The following is a 19,996-nucleotide window of genomic DNA, read 5'->3' as shown; positions in this document are numbered from 1 at the left end:
ATGCGCTTGAGAAAGCTGGGCTTAATGTTCTTGCAATGCGAACACGATTTATGGCTGCACAGTCAGTCGATCGAGGACAAGTAGATTTCGAATGGTTTAGAAATATGATAACAATTGTAAGTTACTTGTACACTAGTTTTTATGAAGAAATGAAATCTTGCTTATTTTGCAGATGAACGAAATGGGAGATTCCAGAGTGTGATAAATTGTGAGCCTATTTCTTAAAAGCAAGAAAATCAACTGCACTATCATCAAAGGATATGCTACACTGAGTAATCACAGTCCAAATGATGTAGGGAAACTTGAGGAGCTGATATTTAGAAGTCATTAGGGTATTGTAATTAAATAAGAAATCTGATACATATAATCTTTAGGTTGCTGATCACTACATCAAAATGAATGATGAAGAAAAAGCCGTAGCAGCGTTAGAGACGTTCGTCCTTCGTAGTCGTGAATATAATCGTGATGCTACTGAGCAACATAAAACTGTCGTTCGTAAGTTTTACTAATAATTTCATCTAGTAATTTTTAGAACACTTGGTATCAAAACAAAAAATGAGCAAGTTTCAGGCTTGCTGATGAATAGCCATCGTTTTGAAGATGCGGCAAAGTCCATTTTCGCCCTCTGCCCTGAAATTACTGCTCTTGATGAAATGGGACGTTTTGCTGTTGAGGTAAGCGGCTCCATATCGTTTTGATCAGTGGGGATCTCAAGCCAAAACCCATAAGATTGGTCGGAGGGTATGCAGCGGAGGACAAGCCATCAGTTTGATGTAGGGTCATGTCGTGCATGTCGTTTTGTTATCAAAGTAATGTGTAATAATTGAACAGGTCCATGATCGCAGAATGCGGTGTTTAGTAATCGATATTATCAAATTTAGATTAAGTACAACAATGCAAGTTATACAGTGAAACCATTTCCTCCTGAAAAAGTGCATCGTTTTCTTGTTGGCGGAAGTTTGCCGACAGTTCTTCTAGCACGTCTCGCCGTTTGTTTCATCAGACTTGGCCGTAAAGATCTAGCTCCGGTAATTCTTAAATGCTCGGATATTACCGATCAGTTCATTTCTATTTTATATTCAACACAGCTTGATTGTCGAAAAATAAAGAAATGTATTTATTTGTTACCAAATAGCCGTTTTTAGGTTTTGTTATCGTATCAAGTTTTGTTTCAGACTTATTCAATGCTATGATATATGTTCATTGCAAGTTGGTTTTTAAATTAAGACATTAGATAAAACGGCTAGCATTTGAATGGAAGTTAATTTTGTCGAAGTATGAAATCCATGTGAGTCGTTGCTCAAGCTGATTTCTAAGAGGCTATACGAATCTTAAGTTCTCTCTGCTTCGTTTCGGATAGCCACTTTCGATAGCCAATAACAATTACATTAAAACGAGAGTTGGATTATGTAATTAGCGGATATTTACAGACTCTCATAGACAAACTTTTCGAGCGGATGATTTTTCCGGAAGACCAGCAAGTCTATTTGGACATAGCACGTGCTTATCATGCTGTCGACTGTGTAGCACATGCCCAAAAATATATGGAACATCTGTTGGCTCGTCCATATTTCCTGGATATTGCTGAAGCGTGGTATCTTTACGGTCTCTTTCTTTCCGTATGTTTTTTCATTCACTTTGACTTCTTAATTAGATTAAATAAGATCGAGTCTGGTTTTTTATGCTCGGTTTTGTTTAGGTCTTTGCTTGTAAGAATGACATTTTGTTACAGATATGTGAATAGTTTTTAGATTCGTAAGAGATATGAAGGTGCATGTAAAGCTTATCAGCATGCATTGGATCTGCAGCCGTCACATGTTGACGCACGCATCAATTATTCGACAATTCAGCAACATCTGGGTATGGTTGATGAAGCATTTGAAACGTTGCGTGAGTATGTGTTGGATGCTGGGAGTACTTTGCCGGTAAGTGGTTTATTATATGTTTTTTCTTTTTTATCTGTGAAATGAGGTCCTTTGTGTTCCAAGTATTTACACGTATGGTACAGCTTTAGCGACACTTCTAAACTTTTTCCTTGGTTCAGGTTTGTTTTAAATTTCATGACTTTAACTTGATTTCAACTTCAAATTATTCTCGATATTAATTCGATTTTCCGTAAATTGATTCGACATTTTTCGGGTGAAGATTGTTTTTTTTTTTCCATTGTTAAACTTTGCTGATTACATAGTTTATTTCTAATTTACAGGATGAAAGATTGCTGGTGCGTCAGGCGAACTTCTTATTTGAGCGCAAACGGATGGATGAATTTGCCCGTTGTGTTCGAATGTTGCTTGCTCCTCATTTCTATGAAATTTACTTAAACAATATGGCTTTACTGAAAAAGAGGTTACCAGTGAGTGAACGAGGAAGTGAATTTTTTTCAATATTTTCTATATTTTTTTGCTGTAGCACATTTGTTTCCATTTGTTTGGGAACTACTTTTCATTAGATGAGATCTGATAGTTTTGAGATAAGTGGTGTTAGGAAATCTTATGACTCAGAAACAGTTCCCATATTTCTCTTCTCATCATCGAGTTTTGAAAAAATTGCAAATATTGAGATCTGAGCAAATTCATAATTACGATTGTAGCGATTTACCATGGTATTCGTGTACAAGCATTTAACGCAGTCCGTGGCTCTGCATTCGAAAAGTACGTGAAACGTGTTGGACAGCTTGCAGCAGCGGAAGAACGTGCACCGAGCGAAATTACAGGTACACAAGTAAGTTTTCTTCCTTCAGTAGAAAGTTCAAATTTGCAGAAAAAAAGATGCTTGTGATGGTAATAATTCAGACTCCCGTCTTCCTTTTCTTTGATTCAAAATTACATGAATTCTTGTGTCCGTTGCTTAATTACGTTACCCAGCTTATTTTCTCCTTAACCTTTCGTGCTTTCCTTATCACACTGTATCTATCTTTGTATCCGTAGGATTAAGTCATTAGGTGAATATTTCTAATCTTACAAGCGTTATTGTTGTCTACAATTTTTTTGGGCATTTTGGAAATAGCGTATTCTAACACTCTTTTAAGTGCATCAGATCCTTATTCTAGATTGACAGCTGCAATTCTATTGTGTAATATGAATCCATTATGATCTCTATAATCTAAAGTCAAGGATTAGTTTAAGTGATCTTTTGGAACTTATTAGAAATTTTCACTTTCTAACGAAATATGTTTCACTTTCAGTTACATGATTACTGTTTCAAATTATTGGAAACATTGCTGCAGCAAAAGAGATGCTTAGATGCGTTGCATGTCTGTTGTTTTGCCTACTTACAACCACTCATCAGCAAAAATGTTAAGTAAGCCTTCCTTCAGAGGAGTTAAAGTGGTATTAGATTGAATTTTAATTTCCCATCGGCTATTACTTGTTCACTATAGCATTTAAGGGTTTTTAATTCATTTTTACAAATCGCTTCGTTTTCCAGAACTTTGGAAACATTTCAAAATCTTTTGCTATACTGTTCAATACGAGCACAGGTTTGGCCACTGGCATTCGAATATCTGCGATGGTTCTATACGCTTTCTCTAGTCAGATATTTTTCGTAATTTAGAAATTATTAAATATAATTCAATTCGTAATAGTGTGTCTGATATAATTATTTTATTTTACGTTAGCCAGAAATCGAATATTCCAGACGAATAGAAATTTTTTATTGTAGATACTACTGTCATGCTTTTTCTACCCTAATGCCATACTGTTAGTGATGATTTAATTGCTCGATGAAGTTGGCTGTAATTCTTGCAGATTTAAACTAGTTGCAATCACCAGATATATCATTTTAATATTTCTGTAATAGTTTCGAATTTCCACACTGCTTTTTATAGAACAATAACCTCTTGCTGCCATCAGATCGTGATCTATTGTTCACCCGTATTTTCAATGCAATGAATTTTGTTTTCTGCCATTCTCAGAATGTTAGCTATCATCGATACATAATGAGAGCATTGGCACGCTCTCCGGGTCATTTAGCGCTTCAAATGATTTCGGGAAATAATTCTTTAATTACTGGTGCTTATCGTCATGCTCTTGGTGAGTAATGATCGAAGTTTTTCTTTTTTTTTAGGTAGGTGGACGAGATTCTTCCAAAGAGTTTTCGGAAATTCTTGTGACGAATTTCAAATTTTCCTCTAGAAGCAAGTAGTGGTGTTGAATTGTTAGAAATGCTGTATAAGATTTATCGGAAATTTCTTTCAAAGTATTACAAAAAATAAAATTGATTGCAGGTGAATATCTACATATCTGGAAACTATTTCCAGACAATCCACTTGTCTGCATGCTTATTGGTCTTACATTTGTCCACATGTCCTGCAAAAAAGATATATTCAGCCGTCATATGATAGCTCTTAGAGTAAGTTATCTTACCCGTTCAATATCACTTTTTTCCTCCTATTTATCTGGTCGAGAAAAATCCGACTAGTTATTTATCAGTCCATACAAATAATAATACTACAAAGAAATGAAAAATGAACAACATATCGGAGATCTTTAAAGGGTCTCGCATTCATGAATCGTTATCAGCAACTGCGAGGTGATAATCAGGAAACATACTATAACGTTGGGCGCATGTTTCACCAAATGAATATTTTACCTTTGGCTATGTATTTCTACGGGAAATGTTTGAAGGTAAAATTGCAGTTGTACATGTTGTTTGCGAGCTTATGATCATGCTGAATGTTGCGTTTTAAATTTCTGGCTTTCAAAATTTCAAAAGTGAAAAGAGTCAGGTTTTCTGGAATTACAACTGATCAGGCTGAAATACTGTCATTTCAAATTTGCAGGCTGATATTCCGAAAATTGTAGTCACAGATGAAGTCACAGGCAATGAGCGTACGGTGGAAGCTGAAGAGTAAATTTTATTTTAATTTAAGCTTTTTTGGAAGGTACCATCTTTTAAGGCTTTCTTGCTGTTCAACTTATATTTAAATTTTTTTGTCAAAAACAGATTGCATATCTCATGAAAAAGGTTTGTCTTATGATTCTTCCGTCCACAAACGCCTATGTCTTTCATAGCAAATCCAATTTAACAGCGAATGACATCGCATGCAACCTATCTCGTTCTTTTAACTTGTATAATTCAATTTAGTTCAGGTATAATCTTCAACCTATGGCTGCGCATAATTTGGCACTGATCTATTTGGCGAGTGGGAATCATTATGTTGCGCGGAATTTATTGGAAAGGTATTGCTGCGTGGAATGAATTTTTATTGGAATGAAGCTTATTTGATTTTCGCATGTGACGGTTGTGTATCAAAAATTTTAGTCAAAGATAATGTTCCCATTTTATGTTGAATTTTGGAAAAAATCTTGATGGATTTTTACTGTGGTGCAACATGATTTTGGTTTTTAATAACCATTTTCTGTGAGTAGTATTTTGTACATACTGTTTTCGCTGTTTGACTTTTTCTCGTCTCAATTATTCATCCAAATTTGTGTTTTGTGGATCCTTTAATTCGTGTTATGTTTGTGTAATTGTTGTTTCAACCATCAGCATATGAGTTTGCTTGCTATAAATTGGTCTGAAATCTATTAATGAATATGTTTCAATAATGGTTTGAAGTTTATGTATAATGTTGAATTAATAAAATGTATAGGAATAAATAGTGAGCTTAATTTGTACTTCATCTGTTTGATGGTTATTGACCTTCGTTTATCATATCAGTTATATTTCTAAGTTGTTTGGAAGTAAACCCGAATCAACTTTACTGAGATGTGATATCGGTGATTGTTGATTGAGTGGTAAGTACCGATTCATTACAATATCGTGGAAACTGTTGATGAAAGTGAGTTGTGTCGCGAATTGGCTGATCTAGCATGTATCCTTGCTAATTTTTCATTTTATTGCGAATGGTTGACTTTGCTCATTCTTGTTGTACGGTGGGTTGGAATTACGTATGCGTATGTCCGTTATTCATAGTTTCTTAAGGTTATTATTCGATTAATATCAGAAGCGACATCGATTAATATTAGAAGCGACATGGCTGATGCAACGGAACATGAATGGGAATTAAGTCGCGAAAATATTCGACCGCTCAGAAGTGGTCGGAAGGTCAAATCTATAAATAATGTGTTTGGTGGTAAGTTTCGTTTGAAAATAGTGGGATTTGACAGCAAAATTGTGTTTATGAATAGTAAAAAAGTTTAACAGGAAGGTGACGTATATCCTTGCTTACTTTGCAGTTACCTTTAAATTTACATCTTATCATATTTGTTATCATCTAAGAAGACGTTGCATAAGTTCTGCATTTGATAAAAAATAACTTTAGTTTCAATTTTTTCAGCCAAAAAAAAAAAAAAAAACTTCAGCTGATGTTAAATATGCTAAAATTATTATCGTTACTTGTTCATGGCGAGGATATTAGGTTACCATTATTATGATCAATACTAGTCTCATGAATACGCTGTAAACTTATTAAACAACAAAACTGCATCATTAGGTGTCAAAATCACAATGACCGAAGCAGAAAAGCGCTTCGAAAGCGACTTTGAACAAGCAAAAGCATCAGACGACCCACTGGATATATGTTTGCACCATGTAACTTGGTTCGAGGAACACTTCCCAACAGGTTGCATAATTTATCTAGTACTTTACTCAGTTCCAAATTTTATAGAAGAAAAAAAGGATCCGAACTTTATAGGTAGTAGGGTTGTAGATTTTTTCTCGGGAGCATTTTAACCGTCAAGATTTGAATTTCTTTTAATATATTGCCTTTACTTGTTTTCAGATTTACCTTTTGACTAAGATTGAGTACTTGCAATACTGATCATTATTAGAAAACTATCAAGCTTTTAAATGAAACAAAATGGTTAAACTTTCAATGTCGTGAATCGCTTTCCAAAGACATGGCAATGCCATAATTAGCGCAACAATTTTAATTCGTGCATTGCGAAACTTCAGTGATAGCGATAATGATTTGATTGATGAAAGTGAACTGAGCGTAGAGATAGCAGGTGGATGTATTGCACGAGGTGATTGGTCATACTCAATTGGTGATCTAATTTGACTCCTTCCAAGAAAATTTGCTAATTTTATAGGGAAGCAGTCGCACCTTTTTTCAATACTAACGCGCATAATCAATACTTTTGGTTACCGTGAAGAGTTTCTGAACGATGAAAGGATGCTCAAATTTTGGATAAAATTAATTGAGAACAAATCTGATGCGAATGTGGATGCATTCTTTGAACGTGCTTATCTTGCCGGTTGTTGTCGTCGTTTGGCCAAATTTTATGTTAGATGGGCTGAAGTAAGTCTTAACGAGTTGTAACTTCTCAGCATGTTACTCCTTTCCTGATAGAATCTGAAGGAATTTCACTCAGTTTGATACGCTGCTCATCGTTGAAAGAAGTTCCACAATAAAATATCCGAAGTTATTTTGGGGTTGGAAATTGCGATCTGGGATATTGAATCAGTAAGGTTGCAACTGTGGTTAGCCTTTGATTGTCGTCATTCTTATGAACTATTAGTATTATCGGTGCTACGAAATCCATTTATGTGGCATTTCCAGATCCGTGAAAATCAACGTGATATAAATGGAGCACGAATAGTTCTTAAACGTGGTCGGGACCACTGCGCTGAACCACTGGAATTATTAAATGAAGCATCAGATGCCTTGGAAATGCGGCAAATTCGTGCACTGCGAAACTTCAGTGATAGCGAAAATGATTTGATTGATGAAGGTGAACTGAGTGCCCAACGACTAGCACTTGGTCAACTAACCGGTAAGCTTAATACTTGAACAACAATTTTAACTGTAGTAAATATGATATATTTCCTTCAAGTAGTGCTGAGACTTTAAATTGCAGATGTAGTGAAAGCGGAACTTATTTCTGTTGTTGATTTTCAGGTTTGGGGCCAAATCTTGAAGCTCCAGTATTTCGGGATACGTCTAAAAGACCAGGTAGTTTGCATCCTGGTACTCGATCACGTCGTTTGGAAGGTGGAAAGACAGGAAATGCCTTTCAAGTCTATCAGGTGAATAAGCGAAATGAGTAATTTATTTCTGAAAAAAAAGTGGGAAAACATTTATATCCCATTTCGAAACCTCGTTTACAAGCCATGCTATAATCAGACTTTTCCTGCCTTTGCAAGAAATTTTAGAAAAAATGAAAAATTGGAAACTTTTGCTTGCTGGAAATTTAGGTTATGACATCATTTTCTATATCTTTCTCAGTTTAAAACTTGAAGTTATTCATCCTTCAATTTTTTTCCCCCTACTGTGCGAAAGAAGGCTTTTCGTTTTTTAAAGCATATATTGTACAGTATTTTACATACTAAATGATTAGCAAGCAGCTATGTGACTCTTCGTTAATTGATAGTTGACTGCAGTTTTATGGTTAGGATTCTTCGGAGTAATTTCCGGAAACTGCTTGCTTGTTCTCTGAAATGCAGGCAGGAGAGAGAGGGAGAAAATTCTTCAAAATTATTTAGAAAAAATCTTAAATCCAGGGTGAAGAAGCATTTGATGATGAGAATTTGTTGGTACCAAAATGTTTCGGTGATAACTTGGCTCGTGTGGCTTTTGTGCAAAATAGTTGGGATCCGACCAAATGGAACGATGCACGAATTGATGGTATACCGAAAAAAAGAAATGAAATACATCGGGCTGCTTTCACGGTTACTTGTATTTTTATTCATAAGTTTGAATTAAATTCGTTGTATTATGTTCTGTTTTTACCAGCCAACTATTTATCTAAATTTTTTTATTTAAAGTACAATTCTTTTTTCAAATTCATTTCATAACTTTAATTATTGGATGAATCTGATGTAGGTTTTCAATGAAGATGAGGAAGAGGCAAAGGATCGAAAGCAACCGAGCAGACGTGCACGGTTATTTATATCAAACAAGGTTGAAATACTTTGAAATTTCGTAGCTTTTTCCAATTTATTTCATGATTGCTGAACTGAATTAGTTGCTGAAGATGATTTTGTTTACCGAACGTTATTGATCCATTTTTCAGTTTTTCAGTTTGTTTGTCTTGAAATAGTTTGATTCTCTTGGCAAAGCAATCATGCACGAACTCTAAGAACAGGTTAACCTAGATGAAAAGTCTGGATAAAATTCCGAAAGCGATAAAAGGCGACTGATTTTTTTTTTCTTTGAATGTAAAAGTTATTTATCTTGTTCTTTTTCAGGTTATTTCGATGGAAGAACTGTTTGCAGAACGGTTCCAATTATAGCTTTTCACTTTGTTAAGATTACAACTTTTACTGCGTTACTGCCTGTGTCTTGTTTCACTTATACTATTTACTCAAATTTTTATTGATTTATATACGAATTACCTGTATTATCTGTATGTAACTTGTTTTTCTTCAAATGATGATTTTTTCTTGTCAAGTAACGATTGCTTTTAAGATAAATTGAACAAATACTATGAAAATCGCTGACGCTGAATATCGAATTATCTTGAGGTGTCTTTTTTCTGAGAATGAGGACATTTTAACTCTAAAGTTGGAATGATAGTAAGAATTATAAATTGCTCTGTTGCTATCAGTAGCCTTAGTTCTTGTGTAATGGTCCAAGAAATCAGCTTTAGTTGTATATTTGCGTAATCCGTTGCATGTGGACGGCGTTCTATGATAACCAATCAAACATTAATTTAAAATTAGTTATATTCTTTAGACAGTCAATAATCAACTGTAGATTTACTTATTAGCACTAAAGCATTTCAAGCAGTAAAGGTCATATTTCGTGATTTTCAAGTATTTTTCAAAATTCGGATTTTGAGGATTTTTTTCTCGTTTTTTTAAATACATTTATATTTTTTGTTAAAAAACAAATAAATATTCGTAGAAATATGTGACCTTGAGAAAAGCTGAGATGCTAAGAAATGACCTAACAGGTGTTATTGATTATTACTCTATGCTGTATTAAGGTGAAGAGATAGAAATTTAACGTGGATATTCAAATTTTATTTTGATTTCTTACGTACGTGTGTGTATTGTGTCGTTTCTTGATTTTGCATTAAACCAAATTTCGAAATTTTTTATTTGTAAAATCACATATGCGTTTTGTTTAAAATCCAATGATATGCCTAAATTTGAAATAAAATTTTTACGAGTGCAATATCTTTTTTTTTTTCATTGTTGATGTTTATGAGGGATTTTTCTCTATCATACTTTACTTAGCATTTGTTTCATTAATTGTTAGGATTTCATCAAAGAAATATGTTATAACAAATTTCAGACAGGGGTCGTTTTGGTTGGTTCAAATATTTGTTTACTCGGACAAAAACTTATTAGTGATAAATTTGCGAATTTTATTTTTCTAATATACTATACGGAAATATAAAAGCTGTAATTTGTGGCAGAATTTTGATTTGCGTAATTAAACCAATTTCTAATGAGCAGTTGCAATAATACTTTGGTGACTATTTAATTCACTTGATTGTATATTCCTAGCTGAATTTATCACTCTAAAGTAATGAGTTGGTCATTTTATCCGTCAAAATTTGATGAGAAAGGTAAATAAATGTGTTAGCAAATGGACTATTCAAGCATATATATATACTTAATCTTTTACAGATTTGAATATTCGTTCCAGCAAGCATAATCATATGCAATATTTCAACAATTTTTATACGAAAATCAAGATTAGTATAGAAATATGTTCGTGTTAGCAATGTTAGAAGATAATGTACGAATTAAGCCACATCAATTTGGTGAACCTTTTGAACCGGTAAGTCTTACTACATATTAAATAATGAAATGATAGTATATTTTTGCATATACAAAAAAGGATATCCTCAATTAACTTATTCTGTTATTTTAAATCTTTGCTTTGAAATACCTGTAAATTCGACACATACACGCTATAAAAATGATAGTGATTTTAGATATGTGTGTGCTAAAGGTTGCGACAATATTTTGATGTGACAGTTTGGGGGATGAGAGATTGGTAATGGTGTTTATTCGACTGGCACCATCGATCTTTTCATTATATCAATTTTCTATTCCGTTACCTTAATCCGTTTGCATTTATAAGTCCATAACTGATATTATAACATAAATGAATGGAAGTGGAATTTAAAAAAGGCAAATAATCCTTGCATTGTAAGCAAAGTACGTTTTAAAGATGAATGTTTGTATTATTTCAGATGTTAATGAAACGCTTAAATGAGCAGTTCGCCAACAAAATCGTGCCAGGTTTAGGTCTATGTATTATAATCTATGATCTTGTTGATATTGGTGCCTCATATATATTACCAGGTGATGGCAGTACGCATACAAAAGTCAAGGTAAACTGAACTTAGGTTCCATTATTTGGAATTAAATCTATGAATTAAAAGGAAAATTTCAACTCTTGCAATTTTCTCACGGTTCCAAACTGTATTAACCGTTGTTTTGAAACGGGGTGATGTCGTATTTGAAGATGTAGATTTCACTTTCCATTTGAACATATCAACTGGTGGGATGGAAAGTGAAATTACGCAAGTAAAAATTCTTGATAAATGTTATTTATTACGATCGATAAGTAACCTTTCGTTCAAATTAATACGATAGTAGCCGGTCAAGATAGCGTTGGAGAAGTGAAGTTGCTTAAATCCGAATTTTCAATAAGTCGTATTTGGATGATTTCAGTTTCGTTTTGTTGTGTTCCGACCTTTTATCGATGAAGTTATTGAAGCGAAAGTGTTATCAAGTAACGCCGAAGGATTGATGCTATCAGTGATATTTTTTGAGGATATATTTATACCAGCACATCGCTTGCCACAACCGTCTGTTTTTGAAGAGGAAGAGCAGGTTAAAATTAAATTTATCAGTGGACATACAGTAAGAGAAGTAATGCAAAAGTAACGACTCATTCATTAGCGCCCTTTCCGTTAGATAATGTGTGACTTTCTTGATGTAAATGTACGTACACTTAAAATGTGGCTTATCTCTTCAGATTTATTAATTCAAAAGAATTTTCTTGTAATTGCAGATTTGGTATTGGGATTATCAACCTGAAGATGGACAGTCTGCTAAACTGTATATGGATCCTGGTAAAACTGTTCGCTTCCGAGTTATTGATAATATTTTCAAGTGAATATTTCCTTTTTTTCATTACCGAATGTGATCACATTTAAAGTAGTAGACTTTAGAATTTGAAAACAGGTTACTTTGTGAATCTTTTATGCTTGAGGAAAACAGTACTTCGGATTAACGATCGTGATCATCAGTCTAGAATGCCCTTTTAGGAGATCATCTGAATTATCAGTGATGATGAGGATGTAATGCAAATTGACACTATTCAATCAATGAACTTGAGGAATAAAGAGATTAGAGAGAGGACAAGCATAATGAGGAAAGAACATTACGTAAGTTAATCAATAGATTATGGAAAAAGTGGAAGTTCAGGAAGTAGTAATCTTGATATTGTAGAGACGTAGATCCTAACAGTAGCCAGGATGAACTGAAACGAGAGAAATCATATCAAATTATCGGATCAATGGCAGAAACGGGATTAGGATGTGTATTATGGTGGGCACCAAACGAGGAAGGTATTAACAATGAAGAGGACGAAGATCAAATGGACGAAGGAATGATTGGGGATGCAGAGGAAGAGCAAAAAGATGATACATGACATATTTATCAAATATTTAATTGCTATAATTATTGCGGCATTCAGTTTTGATCATAATAAATGCTCTTTTATATCACACTTTATATACATATGGCAGAGGCAAATTTGATTTGACCAAATAGTAACGACTACCTGCATAATTTGCTTATATTTCACATAAACTGTCCAACATATAGACGCAGAATTCTAGGATCCGTATAACTGTGGTTGGAGCGTAAGCTTCGGGATTTTGTGCTGTAACAGTTAGTCGGTGAAGATTTCTGGCAAGCTTCCCAGTAAATTCAGCTCCTTGGTAGGTAATGGGGAAGTTGTAGTTGAGGTAGCTTTACTTTGGGGTATTACTTGTTATTTTCAACTGAATACATTCGGCATAGTCTCTTTGTATGTTTTACTTCTTTCTTTTTTGCTTGAACAGAAGAAACAAATATATATGTTAAAAATTGATTGAAAGTTTTCGACGAAAAGTTTCAATTTTAAAAGAGGAAAAACGCAAAATTTTCATGACTGAAATTAGAATAGATTGCCATAAAATTATTTTTATAATTTAAAAATTATGGCATTTTAACTTTCGATTTTTTTATTTGTTACGAGATAACAGTTAAAAGGAAGAGAAATATGGGATGGAAGGTTTAGAAGGTGATAACACTGAAAACATTTGGAGTAGGATTAGTGTGTGTTTTAGAATTGAAGAAAATGATGCAAAAAGTGGAATTTATGGTAGAGATTTTTGGCATATTATTATAGTCAAAAGTAAACATTTTGCTTTTTTATCATTTTATTGTAATTTTAGGAAATTTTCATTCCATTATATTTACTATATATGCATATAATATGAAGAATTAAAATTACTAGTAAAGGATGTTGGCGGTTGTTTAAGAACATTGTATTAATTTTGTTAGTGTGAGGTTTAGGAATTTAATGTTGTTTACTTTTTTTCTACTTTTTTTTAGAACAATGATGGAATTAGATGTATTAAGCGCTGATATATCGAAAGCATACGACGATTTGCGAACCATCGAGGAATCAATTATTTCACTATCGGGAAAGGAAAGGTGGGCTTTTCTAGGTTGTTCTTAAAGTAGGGTGTAAAGTGCGTACTACCTTTTAGTTTTTCTTTTAGATTTTATAAATTAATTCGATCGTAAGATTATTGCTGCTTATATTGCATCATCGCTCACATTTTTATGTTCTGTTGCAGATGGGGCAAAAAAAGGGAAATTTACAATTCTTATTCTACAATATGCTATTAACCTGAGCACCTTGAACTCTTTTATTTTGTACCTATTAATATTAGGTAAAAAATATATGTGTAGTAATTTCTAATTTATATCGAAAATTCGTTCTTATTCTTAGTATATTTGATTTCAAAGGTTTGGTGCGGGCAGGCGACGTATTTTGGATTCAGCTAGTCGTCCTGGCAATTACGGATTTGAAAGGTGTGTTTACCTTCCATTGGTCATATCAGTTTTTGGATTTGTTTGTGCAGAAATAATGCGAAAGGTTATTTGCAGACGTGATGCACGCACAGTAAGCTTGGATTCTTCGGGACCGAATAAACGTCGTTTAGTTATATCTGCTGAGAATGAGTATGGTTTTATTATCATTTAAATATCTTTAAAACGGTTTGACGATCTGTTTAGAACATTGCATGGGTGTTAATTTGCAGTTTATACGAAGGTTCGGATAAACGGGCACGATATGATGATAGGGAAGATGAAGCTGTGCGACGTACTGTGCAGTCATCAGTTGTTATGCCTGCAATTGAGACTAAATCGCGTAAAGCTGCTATATCTGAGTTGAAAGGAGCAGAAAAAAAGGAAGTTAATGTCAGGTCAGGTTTTGTTTGATATTTTTTAAGTAGCGATGAAGGAAGTTTCCAAGATTCATTGCCGTTCATAATTAGAGCAGCGGACTGGTGAGAAGCACGGTAGCGTTGGATGAAAAGCGAAAATAAGAAGATGAGGGCTGTATTTACCGGTTCCTGGTAGGTAAAATGAATCTGTATTTGTTGATCAAGTGTTTCAACAGCTTTCTCTAATCCTGGAGAGCTTCTGAGGGTTGTAAATTTTATTTAAATGCATGTTTTGTGCTGGATTCAGACAGGATGGGATTTTCTCTATCTGTTTTACATTCCCATCAGTGAATCAGTGGAGATGAATGCCGATACGGAATTTTAAACTCATTATTGAAATGAAAATCATAATCCCTGCGTGCAAACATTGCGAATCGTTCTGGTCGTTCTGGACAGTGATGTTATTAAGATTTGATAGACTTATATTCTGCTTTACACAATATTAATGTATTAGTTCGAAACAGAGACAAATTCGGAGCGTAACGGGAATCAGTTTTGAAAAAAATCATTTAGAAATCGTCGAATGTTTTCAAATTTACTGCTTGGGACCCTGCAGCGTTTCCAGATGGAGGAGAAGAAAATATCTTCAGTAGAAAAAGTTCAGGTATCATTTCCGATTAACGTGATTTGTTTGCATATTTGAAATATCTTCAGTAGAAAAAGTTCAGGTATCATTTCCGATTAGCGTGATTTGTTTGCATATTTAACCATATAAATATATCAACTATTTAAGTGTATCTGATTTTCAGGCTGAAAAGCAAAAGGAGGTTGAAAGGCGTTTACGAGAGTCGGAAGAAGAAGAGCGCGAACGATTAGCTCGAGAAAAAGCCGCTCTGCTTGGAAAACGGCGTGAAAAAGAACGTTTAATTAAATCATTGCAGCGAAAAAAAGCGATTATACAATATGTAAGCTTCATAATAAGAGAGAACTTCACAATCAAAATATGATCTGTATATCAATTAGTAAGATACTTCTTGTTTCACATGGTTTTATGGGGAAATAGTGGATTTCATATAATTAAAAATTTGTAGGCTTTTTGATTATTCAGAATTCAGCATTCTGCGATTCGATCATTCTTCCTGGGTATGAAATTAGGGAAAGTCGTGAAATCACTGGGGTTAGAGAATGTTGCTTTATTGGGTTGCATGAAACCGAAAAAACACCTCTTATTTTTTGAGCGAATTTAAACAGGATAAATATCGCAAACCTGATAACACTATCTACTTAAGAATGAATTATACAATTACAAAGCGAACCGGACTTAGTGGGCCAAAAAGGTATTTGACGAGAAACTGTTGTAAGAAATTGTGTGAACTGATTTACTGCTACTCTCTAAACACAATGTCTTTCAGGCAGAGCAAAAGCAGGAGCATTATCGCAAATTACAGAATTTTATTCAAACGCAGGCAAAGCCACCGGTATTCTATTTGCCAGCAAAACACACACTGCGAACTTTGGAACTGTTGAAAGTGTCTTCAAAGAAGATAGATGGTAAGTTTCCTATGTTTCTGACAGAAATGTTTGTGTAATCTGCAATAAAACATGCGCTGTATCACCCGAACATTATTAACGGTAAATTTCTTTGATAAGATTTCTATTATGTTTTTGAATTTTCATTTGCAGAGCTTATTGAACATCGCCGGCAACAAATGGAAGCTGACCTAAAAACACCAGAAGAGAAGCAAGTGGATGAGGGTGAATCTGATGGGGAGCATTCCGAAACTTCAGCAGCTACGCGCTCCATTGCAAAAATGAACACGGAAGATGCAAACAAGCCTTCAGACAGTGAAATTGGTGGCAAAAAGTTGGACGATGATGAAGTCATGGAAAGGGAAATGGTGGGAGGAGTATCCATGGAATCTTCATTGCGGGTAATTTTTAGAGTAAATAACCTTTTCGTATGTAGTGATTTGGTTATCCGGGTAACAGTCGGACAAACAGGAGTTAATCGTAATTTTCAGTGCATTTTTTACAATGTCCCTGAATTTACTTTATTCGACAACTCGCGCCACTTTTCCGATGTCTGTTCTCTTGAAACGTCCTATATTGTTGCAGTCAGTTTTGCATATTTGCAAAATTTATCTCCTCACTTCCGCGAGAAAATTTTTGGATATGTGATTATTTTTTTCTTCATTTTAGGACTTTGGAGAGGAAGAATGTATGAATGGTGATGAAATAAAAGAGTCGAAACAACTGGATGAGGACGAGCAAGAAACAGGTAAGGATAATAGTCGTAGTGACAGTGAGCCACCAGGTGTTGAAGATGAAATTGATCAGGATGGTGACTCTCATGTTGCATTTGCTGACGAAGATGATTAATGATATAAAAATTTTCGAGTAAGTGTTCTTGTGAAGTTTATTTTACAGATGGCCTCAATTTTTATTGAGTTTAGTTCAGTAACTAGCTGATGATGTATACCTGTGGAAGGATCATATCACCCTTGTAATGGTGATAATATGTTTTTAAAATGGAATATTATACTGTTTGGAAGAGCTCCATTCTTACTGCAAGAAAAATCTTCGTTACTGAATTCTAATTTAAGTAAGGGGATGAAGATTTTTGAATACAACAGTCATAGGTTTTGATTTATATTTTGAAACAGCATCAGTACCTGGCCTACTTTTGTCCATTTATTCCTTAGTTCGGTTATCTTTGTTATGTCGGAACCTAATATTCGTAGTAATTTCTTACCCTGATAATATATTTCAGGTTCATAGATTTTTGTTTCGTTTCAACTTCCTTTTCAGCTTTTATTTCTTTACGGCTCAATAACTTCAGTTAATAATACCGTCATCATGACATTCGGCATGTGTTTTACTGTTGCAGCGTTACTGTTTGTTCAGTAAGCAACCTTTTGCTTATTTCTAACTTTTGCTTATTCGTACGTTATTTTAGAAAAAAAAGAGTGAAATTTTGCCGTTCACTTTTCAGTACTAGTTGCACAGTAGGGAGTTAACTGCAGTTTGTTTTAGTAGCAGTTTGAATTATTTATATCTATTGACATTTGAATTTTCATATGAGCAGCCTACAGCTCAGATTATATACGTTGTATTCTGTTTTACTTCGTTTTCGCATACTTTTCCACTTTGTTCATGGTGTTGTTTTTGTCTAGGGATAAAATGTTTTACCGCAGTGTACAACACGGACATGTCTTTTGGTAGTATTTGTAGAATAATTTATAGAAATTACATGCTAGTATCTTTTTCTTGGATTTGTTAAAGCCAAAGTAAAACGAACTTTATTTTACTGGTCGATGACGTATGGTATTATTTAAGCACTTGCAGTCATGTTTATTCATATTTACAAATTCCCTAATACTAGAATTTTCTCCTGAATACCGGTACATATTTTGAATTGGTAATGAGAGAAGTCAGAACAAAAAGAAAAGAAATCGAGAACCGGAATTGCATTTTGGAGTTTGTGCCAACATGCTAAACACTAATATAAAGTATCATTTAATGACGTACTTTTATACGCTTTCAAAAGTACTAAAATACATGTAACATTTTAGTACTTTGTAATACGCTTGCTACAAGTCACTAGAAAATTTATTTGGTTTATTTGAAGTCTTTGATCAGATAGTAGAAGGGTTATAAAATTCGTATAACTTTGGTCAATCGAATGATTTGGTTGAATTTTCTCTTATATTTATCCCATAAAAAATAACACGGATATTATATTAGTTATTCATACATATTAATAACAGTTACGAGAAAAACTGCAATACAATTGTTTTATTTTCAATCAAAAACTGTTCAACCATCTTTTATTAGTATATCTAAAATACAAATTTTTGCCATATTCATTGAAAACTTTTCTGATCTGAGGTTGAGCAGAATTTGATATGCATTATGCATCATTAATATTAGCATTGAAGAACAATGAAAAGAGTGTAAAAAGTAGAGAATTTTATCAATTATTGCCGTAATATATTTCTGAAATACAAACAATAAATTTCAAAAACCGGAAATCATTAAAGATTGTTGATCAACTCTCGAAACCATTGATCATGAAGGCTTTTCATTAACTCTAAAATTTCAATAATGATTAAAGGATACTGCAATATGAAATATTTTATTATATGCAAAATTGATTTTGAAATTTTTAATTAGCTATTTTAAAATGAATGTGTTCATGAAATATTTCAAACAGAAAAATGTAAATACTTACTATTAGAATGCAAATTTTAAAATTGTGACAAAAGGAATGGATTAATTTGTTGTTGTTTCTTGTGGACCATTATGTTTTGCCATTAATGGTTCTTTAGCTAATTGTGTTTCACGAAGCACCTGAACACGTTTTTGTGTCATGATTGGTTGTTGTTTTACCTGAAAAATATTCAGAGAAGAGGGCGGGGGTGAGAAAAAAACAAACAAACTTTACAAGTTGTGAAAATTTTTTATGAAATCAGAAATTACCTCATTTCTTTTTTTTTTTTTTTTACAATTACCTTTTTTTTTCTCTTCGTTTACAAACTTTATACTTCGTCATTTCATTTCAAATAATTCCATAAATAAGAAAAGGGAAGGAATAATTTTTTATACAAAAAAAAAAAAAAATGATAACACTAAAATATTTGCAAAATTTTTCAAATTTTTTTTTTTACAACTTTTAAGTTTTGGAAGAAAAAAAGAAATTTTTTTTTTAATTTTTTTTGTAACTTCAATACAATACTTCTTTGATGTGGTTTGTGGTTTTCTTTTTTTTTTTTAAATTTATTCTTTTTTATTTTCTCTGTTATTTTAACATATAAAATAAAATATTAAAATTAGAGAGAGAAAAAAGGAAAAAAAAAAAGTACCACTAACTTGATCAATACTTAAAACACCACGACGTTTTTTGGGTAATTTAGAACGAGCTTGTGTATGAGAATAAAATAAAGCAAAATTGCTAACAATTACCTGAAAAAAAAAGAAAAAAACAAAATAATTGATTCATGTATTGATAGTATATTACAGTGATTTTTTTTTTTTTTATTAACAGTTTAATGAATAATTTTTAAAAAAATATAATAAAATAATTTCAAAAAAAAGTAATAATTTTTATAACTATTGGAAATATTTTAGATATGTAAATATGAGAATAACTAATTTAATTATTTTTATCAATTCGTTTAATGTAATTAATTACAGGACGAAATATTTATTTAAATTTGTGTTTCTTTTTTTCTCTTTTTTTCTGAAATATAAAATCATATTTGTTTTCAGTGTTATTATTAGTATTATTGGAGTTATTTTCATTCATTCATACATTTACTTAGTGTTCTTATTTCAATTATTGATTACCATTATGATTACTGATTAGTATTATTATTAATAATATCACAGTTGTTTTCATTCATTCATTCATTCATTCACTTCACTTCATTAATTTCATTTATTCATTCATTTCATTCATTCATTCATCCATTTATTCAATTTCATTCATTCAGTCATTCATTATTATTATTATTATTGTTATTATTATTATTATTATTATTATTATTATTATTATTATTATTATTATTATTATTATTATTATTATTATTATTATTATTATTATTATTATTATTATTATTATTATTATTATTATTATTATTATT

The 19,996-nt window shown here is 32.7% G+C and overlaps 5 protein-coding genes across 6 annotated transcripts in view; 4 read left to right on the top strand and 1 right to left on the bottom strand.

The window, feature by feature from the left end:
* The window catches only part of LOAG_18629 (TPR Domain containing protein), a gene marked incomplete at its 3' end in the record, with an annotated part of 8,827 nt that extends 3,628 nt beyond the window's left edge, over nucleotides 1-5,199 (top strand). The window contains exons 11-24 of the mRNA XM_020451292.1: nucleotides 375-495; nucleotides 571-674; nucleotides 882-1,028; nucleotides 1,431-1,619; nucleotides 1,752-1,925; nucleotides 2,207-2,369; nucleotides 2,591-2,721; nucleotides 3,185-3,300; nucleotides 3,427-3,529; nucleotides 3,827-4,031; nucleotides 4,226-4,350; nucleotides 4,494-4,625; nucleotides 4,781-4,848; nucleotides 5,091-5,199. Of these exons, the coding sequence (XP_020304938.1) occupies nucleotides 375-495; nucleotides 571-674; nucleotides 882-1,028; nucleotides 1,431-1,619; nucleotides 1,752-1,925; nucleotides 2,207-2,369; nucleotides 2,591-2,721; nucleotides 3,185-3,300; nucleotides 3,427-3,529; nucleotides 3,827-4,031; nucleotides 4,226-4,350; nucleotides 4,494-4,625; nucleotides 4,781-4,848; nucleotides 5,091-5,199 (1,887 nt within the window). The remainder of the gene's footprint in view (nucleotides 1-374; nucleotides 496-570; nucleotides 675-881; nucleotides 1,029-1,430; nucleotides 1,620-1,751; nucleotides 1,926-2,206; nucleotides 2,370-2,590; nucleotides 2,722-3,184; nucleotides 3,301-3,426; nucleotides 3,530-3,826; nucleotides 4,032-4,225; nucleotides 4,351-4,493; nucleotides 4,626-4,780; nucleotides 4,849-5,090) is intronic.
* Nucleotides 5,200-5,925: 726 nt separating this feature from the next.
* Nucleotides 5,926-9,340, top strand: LOAG_05615 (hypothetical protein). The gene is made up of 8 exons (XM_020446914.1): nucleotides 5,926-6,076; nucleotides 6,437-6,565; nucleotides 7,035-7,243; nucleotides 7,505-7,718; nucleotides 7,844-7,971; nucleotides 8,446-8,613; nucleotides 8,768-8,845; nucleotides 9,133-9,340. The coding sequence occupies exons 1-8, from the start codon at nucleotides 5,977-5,979 to the stop codon at nucleotides 9,175-9,177; spliced, it is 1,071 nt and encodes a 356-aa protein (XP_020302800.1). The 5' UTR covers nucleotides 5,926-5,976; the 3' UTR covers nucleotides 9,178-9,340.
* Nucleotides 9,341-10,515: 1,175 nt separating this feature from the next.
* On the top strand, nucleotides 10,516-12,628 carry LOAG_05614 (the record flags this gene model as incomplete). 2 transcript variants are annotated; one of them, XM_003141151.2, is made up of 5 exons in its annotated part: nucleotides 10,516-10,675; nucleotides 11,094-11,234; nucleotides 11,578-11,739; nucleotides 11,921-12,021; nucleotides 12,361-12,562. In XM_003141151.2, exons 1-5 carry the CDS (start codon nucleotides 10,604-10,606, stop codon nucleotides 12,560-12,562), a joined length of 678 nt encoding a protein of 225 aa, XP_003141199.1. In that variant the 5' UTR covers nucleotides 10,516-10,603. The 2 variants fall into 2 exon arrangements, with proteins under 2 accessions (XP_003141199.1, XP_020304937.1); XM_020446913.1 differs by lacking the exon at nucleotides 10,516-10,675 and having other exon boundaries at nucleotides 10,801-11,234; nucleotides 12,361-12,628.
* Nucleotides 12,629-13,506: 878 nt separating this feature from the next.
* Nucleotides 13,507-17,548, top strand: LOAG_05613 (hypothetical protein). The gene is made up of 9 exons (XM_003141150.2): nucleotides 13,507-13,614; nucleotides 13,933-13,998; nucleotides 14,074-14,148; nucleotides 14,229-14,393; nucleotides 14,928-15,018; nucleotides 15,164-15,319; nucleotides 15,767-15,905; nucleotides 16,038-16,285; nucleotides 16,554-17,548. Exons 1-9 carry the CDS (start codon nucleotides 13,517-13,519, stop codon nucleotides 16,731-16,733), a joined length of 1,218 nt encoding a protein of 405 aa, XP_003141198.1. The 5' UTR covers nucleotides 13,507-13,516; the 3' UTR covers nucleotides 16,734-17,548.
* A 1,078-nt stretch (nucleotides 17,549-18,626) lies between these two features.
* Nucleotides 18,627-19,996, bottom strand: part of LOAG_15437 (voltage-gated potassium channel) — a gene marked incomplete at both ends in the record, with an annotated part of 2,677 nt that continues 1,307 nt past the window's right edge. Inside the window, 2 exons of the mRNA XM_020448938.1 lie at nucleotides 18,627-18,743; nucleotides 19,224-19,316. Coding sequence (XP_020300948.1) covers nucleotides 18,627-18,743; nucleotides 19,224-19,316 — 210 coding nt within the window. The remainder of the gene's footprint in view (nucleotides 18,744-19,223; nucleotides 19,317-19,996) is intronic.

This window comes from Loa loa (genome assembly GCF_000183805.2).
Source record: "Loa loa unplaced genomic scaffold supercont3.409, whole genome shotgun sequence".
NCBI classification, from domain to species: Eukaryota; Metazoa; Nematoda; class Chromadorea; order Rhabditida; family Onchocercidae; genus Loa; species Loa loa.
The sequence above is the reverse complement of the archived record's forward strand: the minus strand, read 5'-3'. Positions and strand labels throughout refer to the sequence as shown.

What these genes read in the sequence shown, in the direction of transcription:
- LOAG_05613 (XM_003141150.2), top strand. Translation starts at nt 13,517, where the DNA reads ATGATGGAATTAGATGTATTAAGCGCTGATATATCGAAAGCATACGAC. An exon ending in AAAAAGGAAGTTAATGTCAG is followed by an intron (nt 14,394 to 14,927) that starts GTCAGGTTTTGT and finishes AAAATCATTTAG; the next exon opens with AAATCGTCGAATGTTTTCAA. An exon ending in AAAAAGCGATTATACAATAT is followed by an intron (nt 15,320 to 15,766) that starts GTAAGCTTCATA and finishes AATGTCTTTCAG; the next exon opens with GCAGAGCAAAAGCAGGAGCA.
- LOAG_05615 (XM_020446914.1), top strand. Translation starts at nt 5,977, where the DNA reads ATGGCTGATGCAACGGAACATGAATGGGAATTAAGTCGCGAAAATATT. An exon ending in AGCACTTGGTCAACTAACCG is followed by an intron (nt 7,719 to 7,843) that starts GTAAGCTTAATA and finishes GTTGATTTTCAG; the next exon opens with GTTTGGGGCCAAATCTTGAA. An exon ending in GGTTATTTATATCAAACAAG is followed by an intron (nt 8,846 to 9,132) that starts GTTGAAATACTT and finishes GTTCTTTTTCAG; the next exon opens with GTTATTTCGATGGAAGAACT.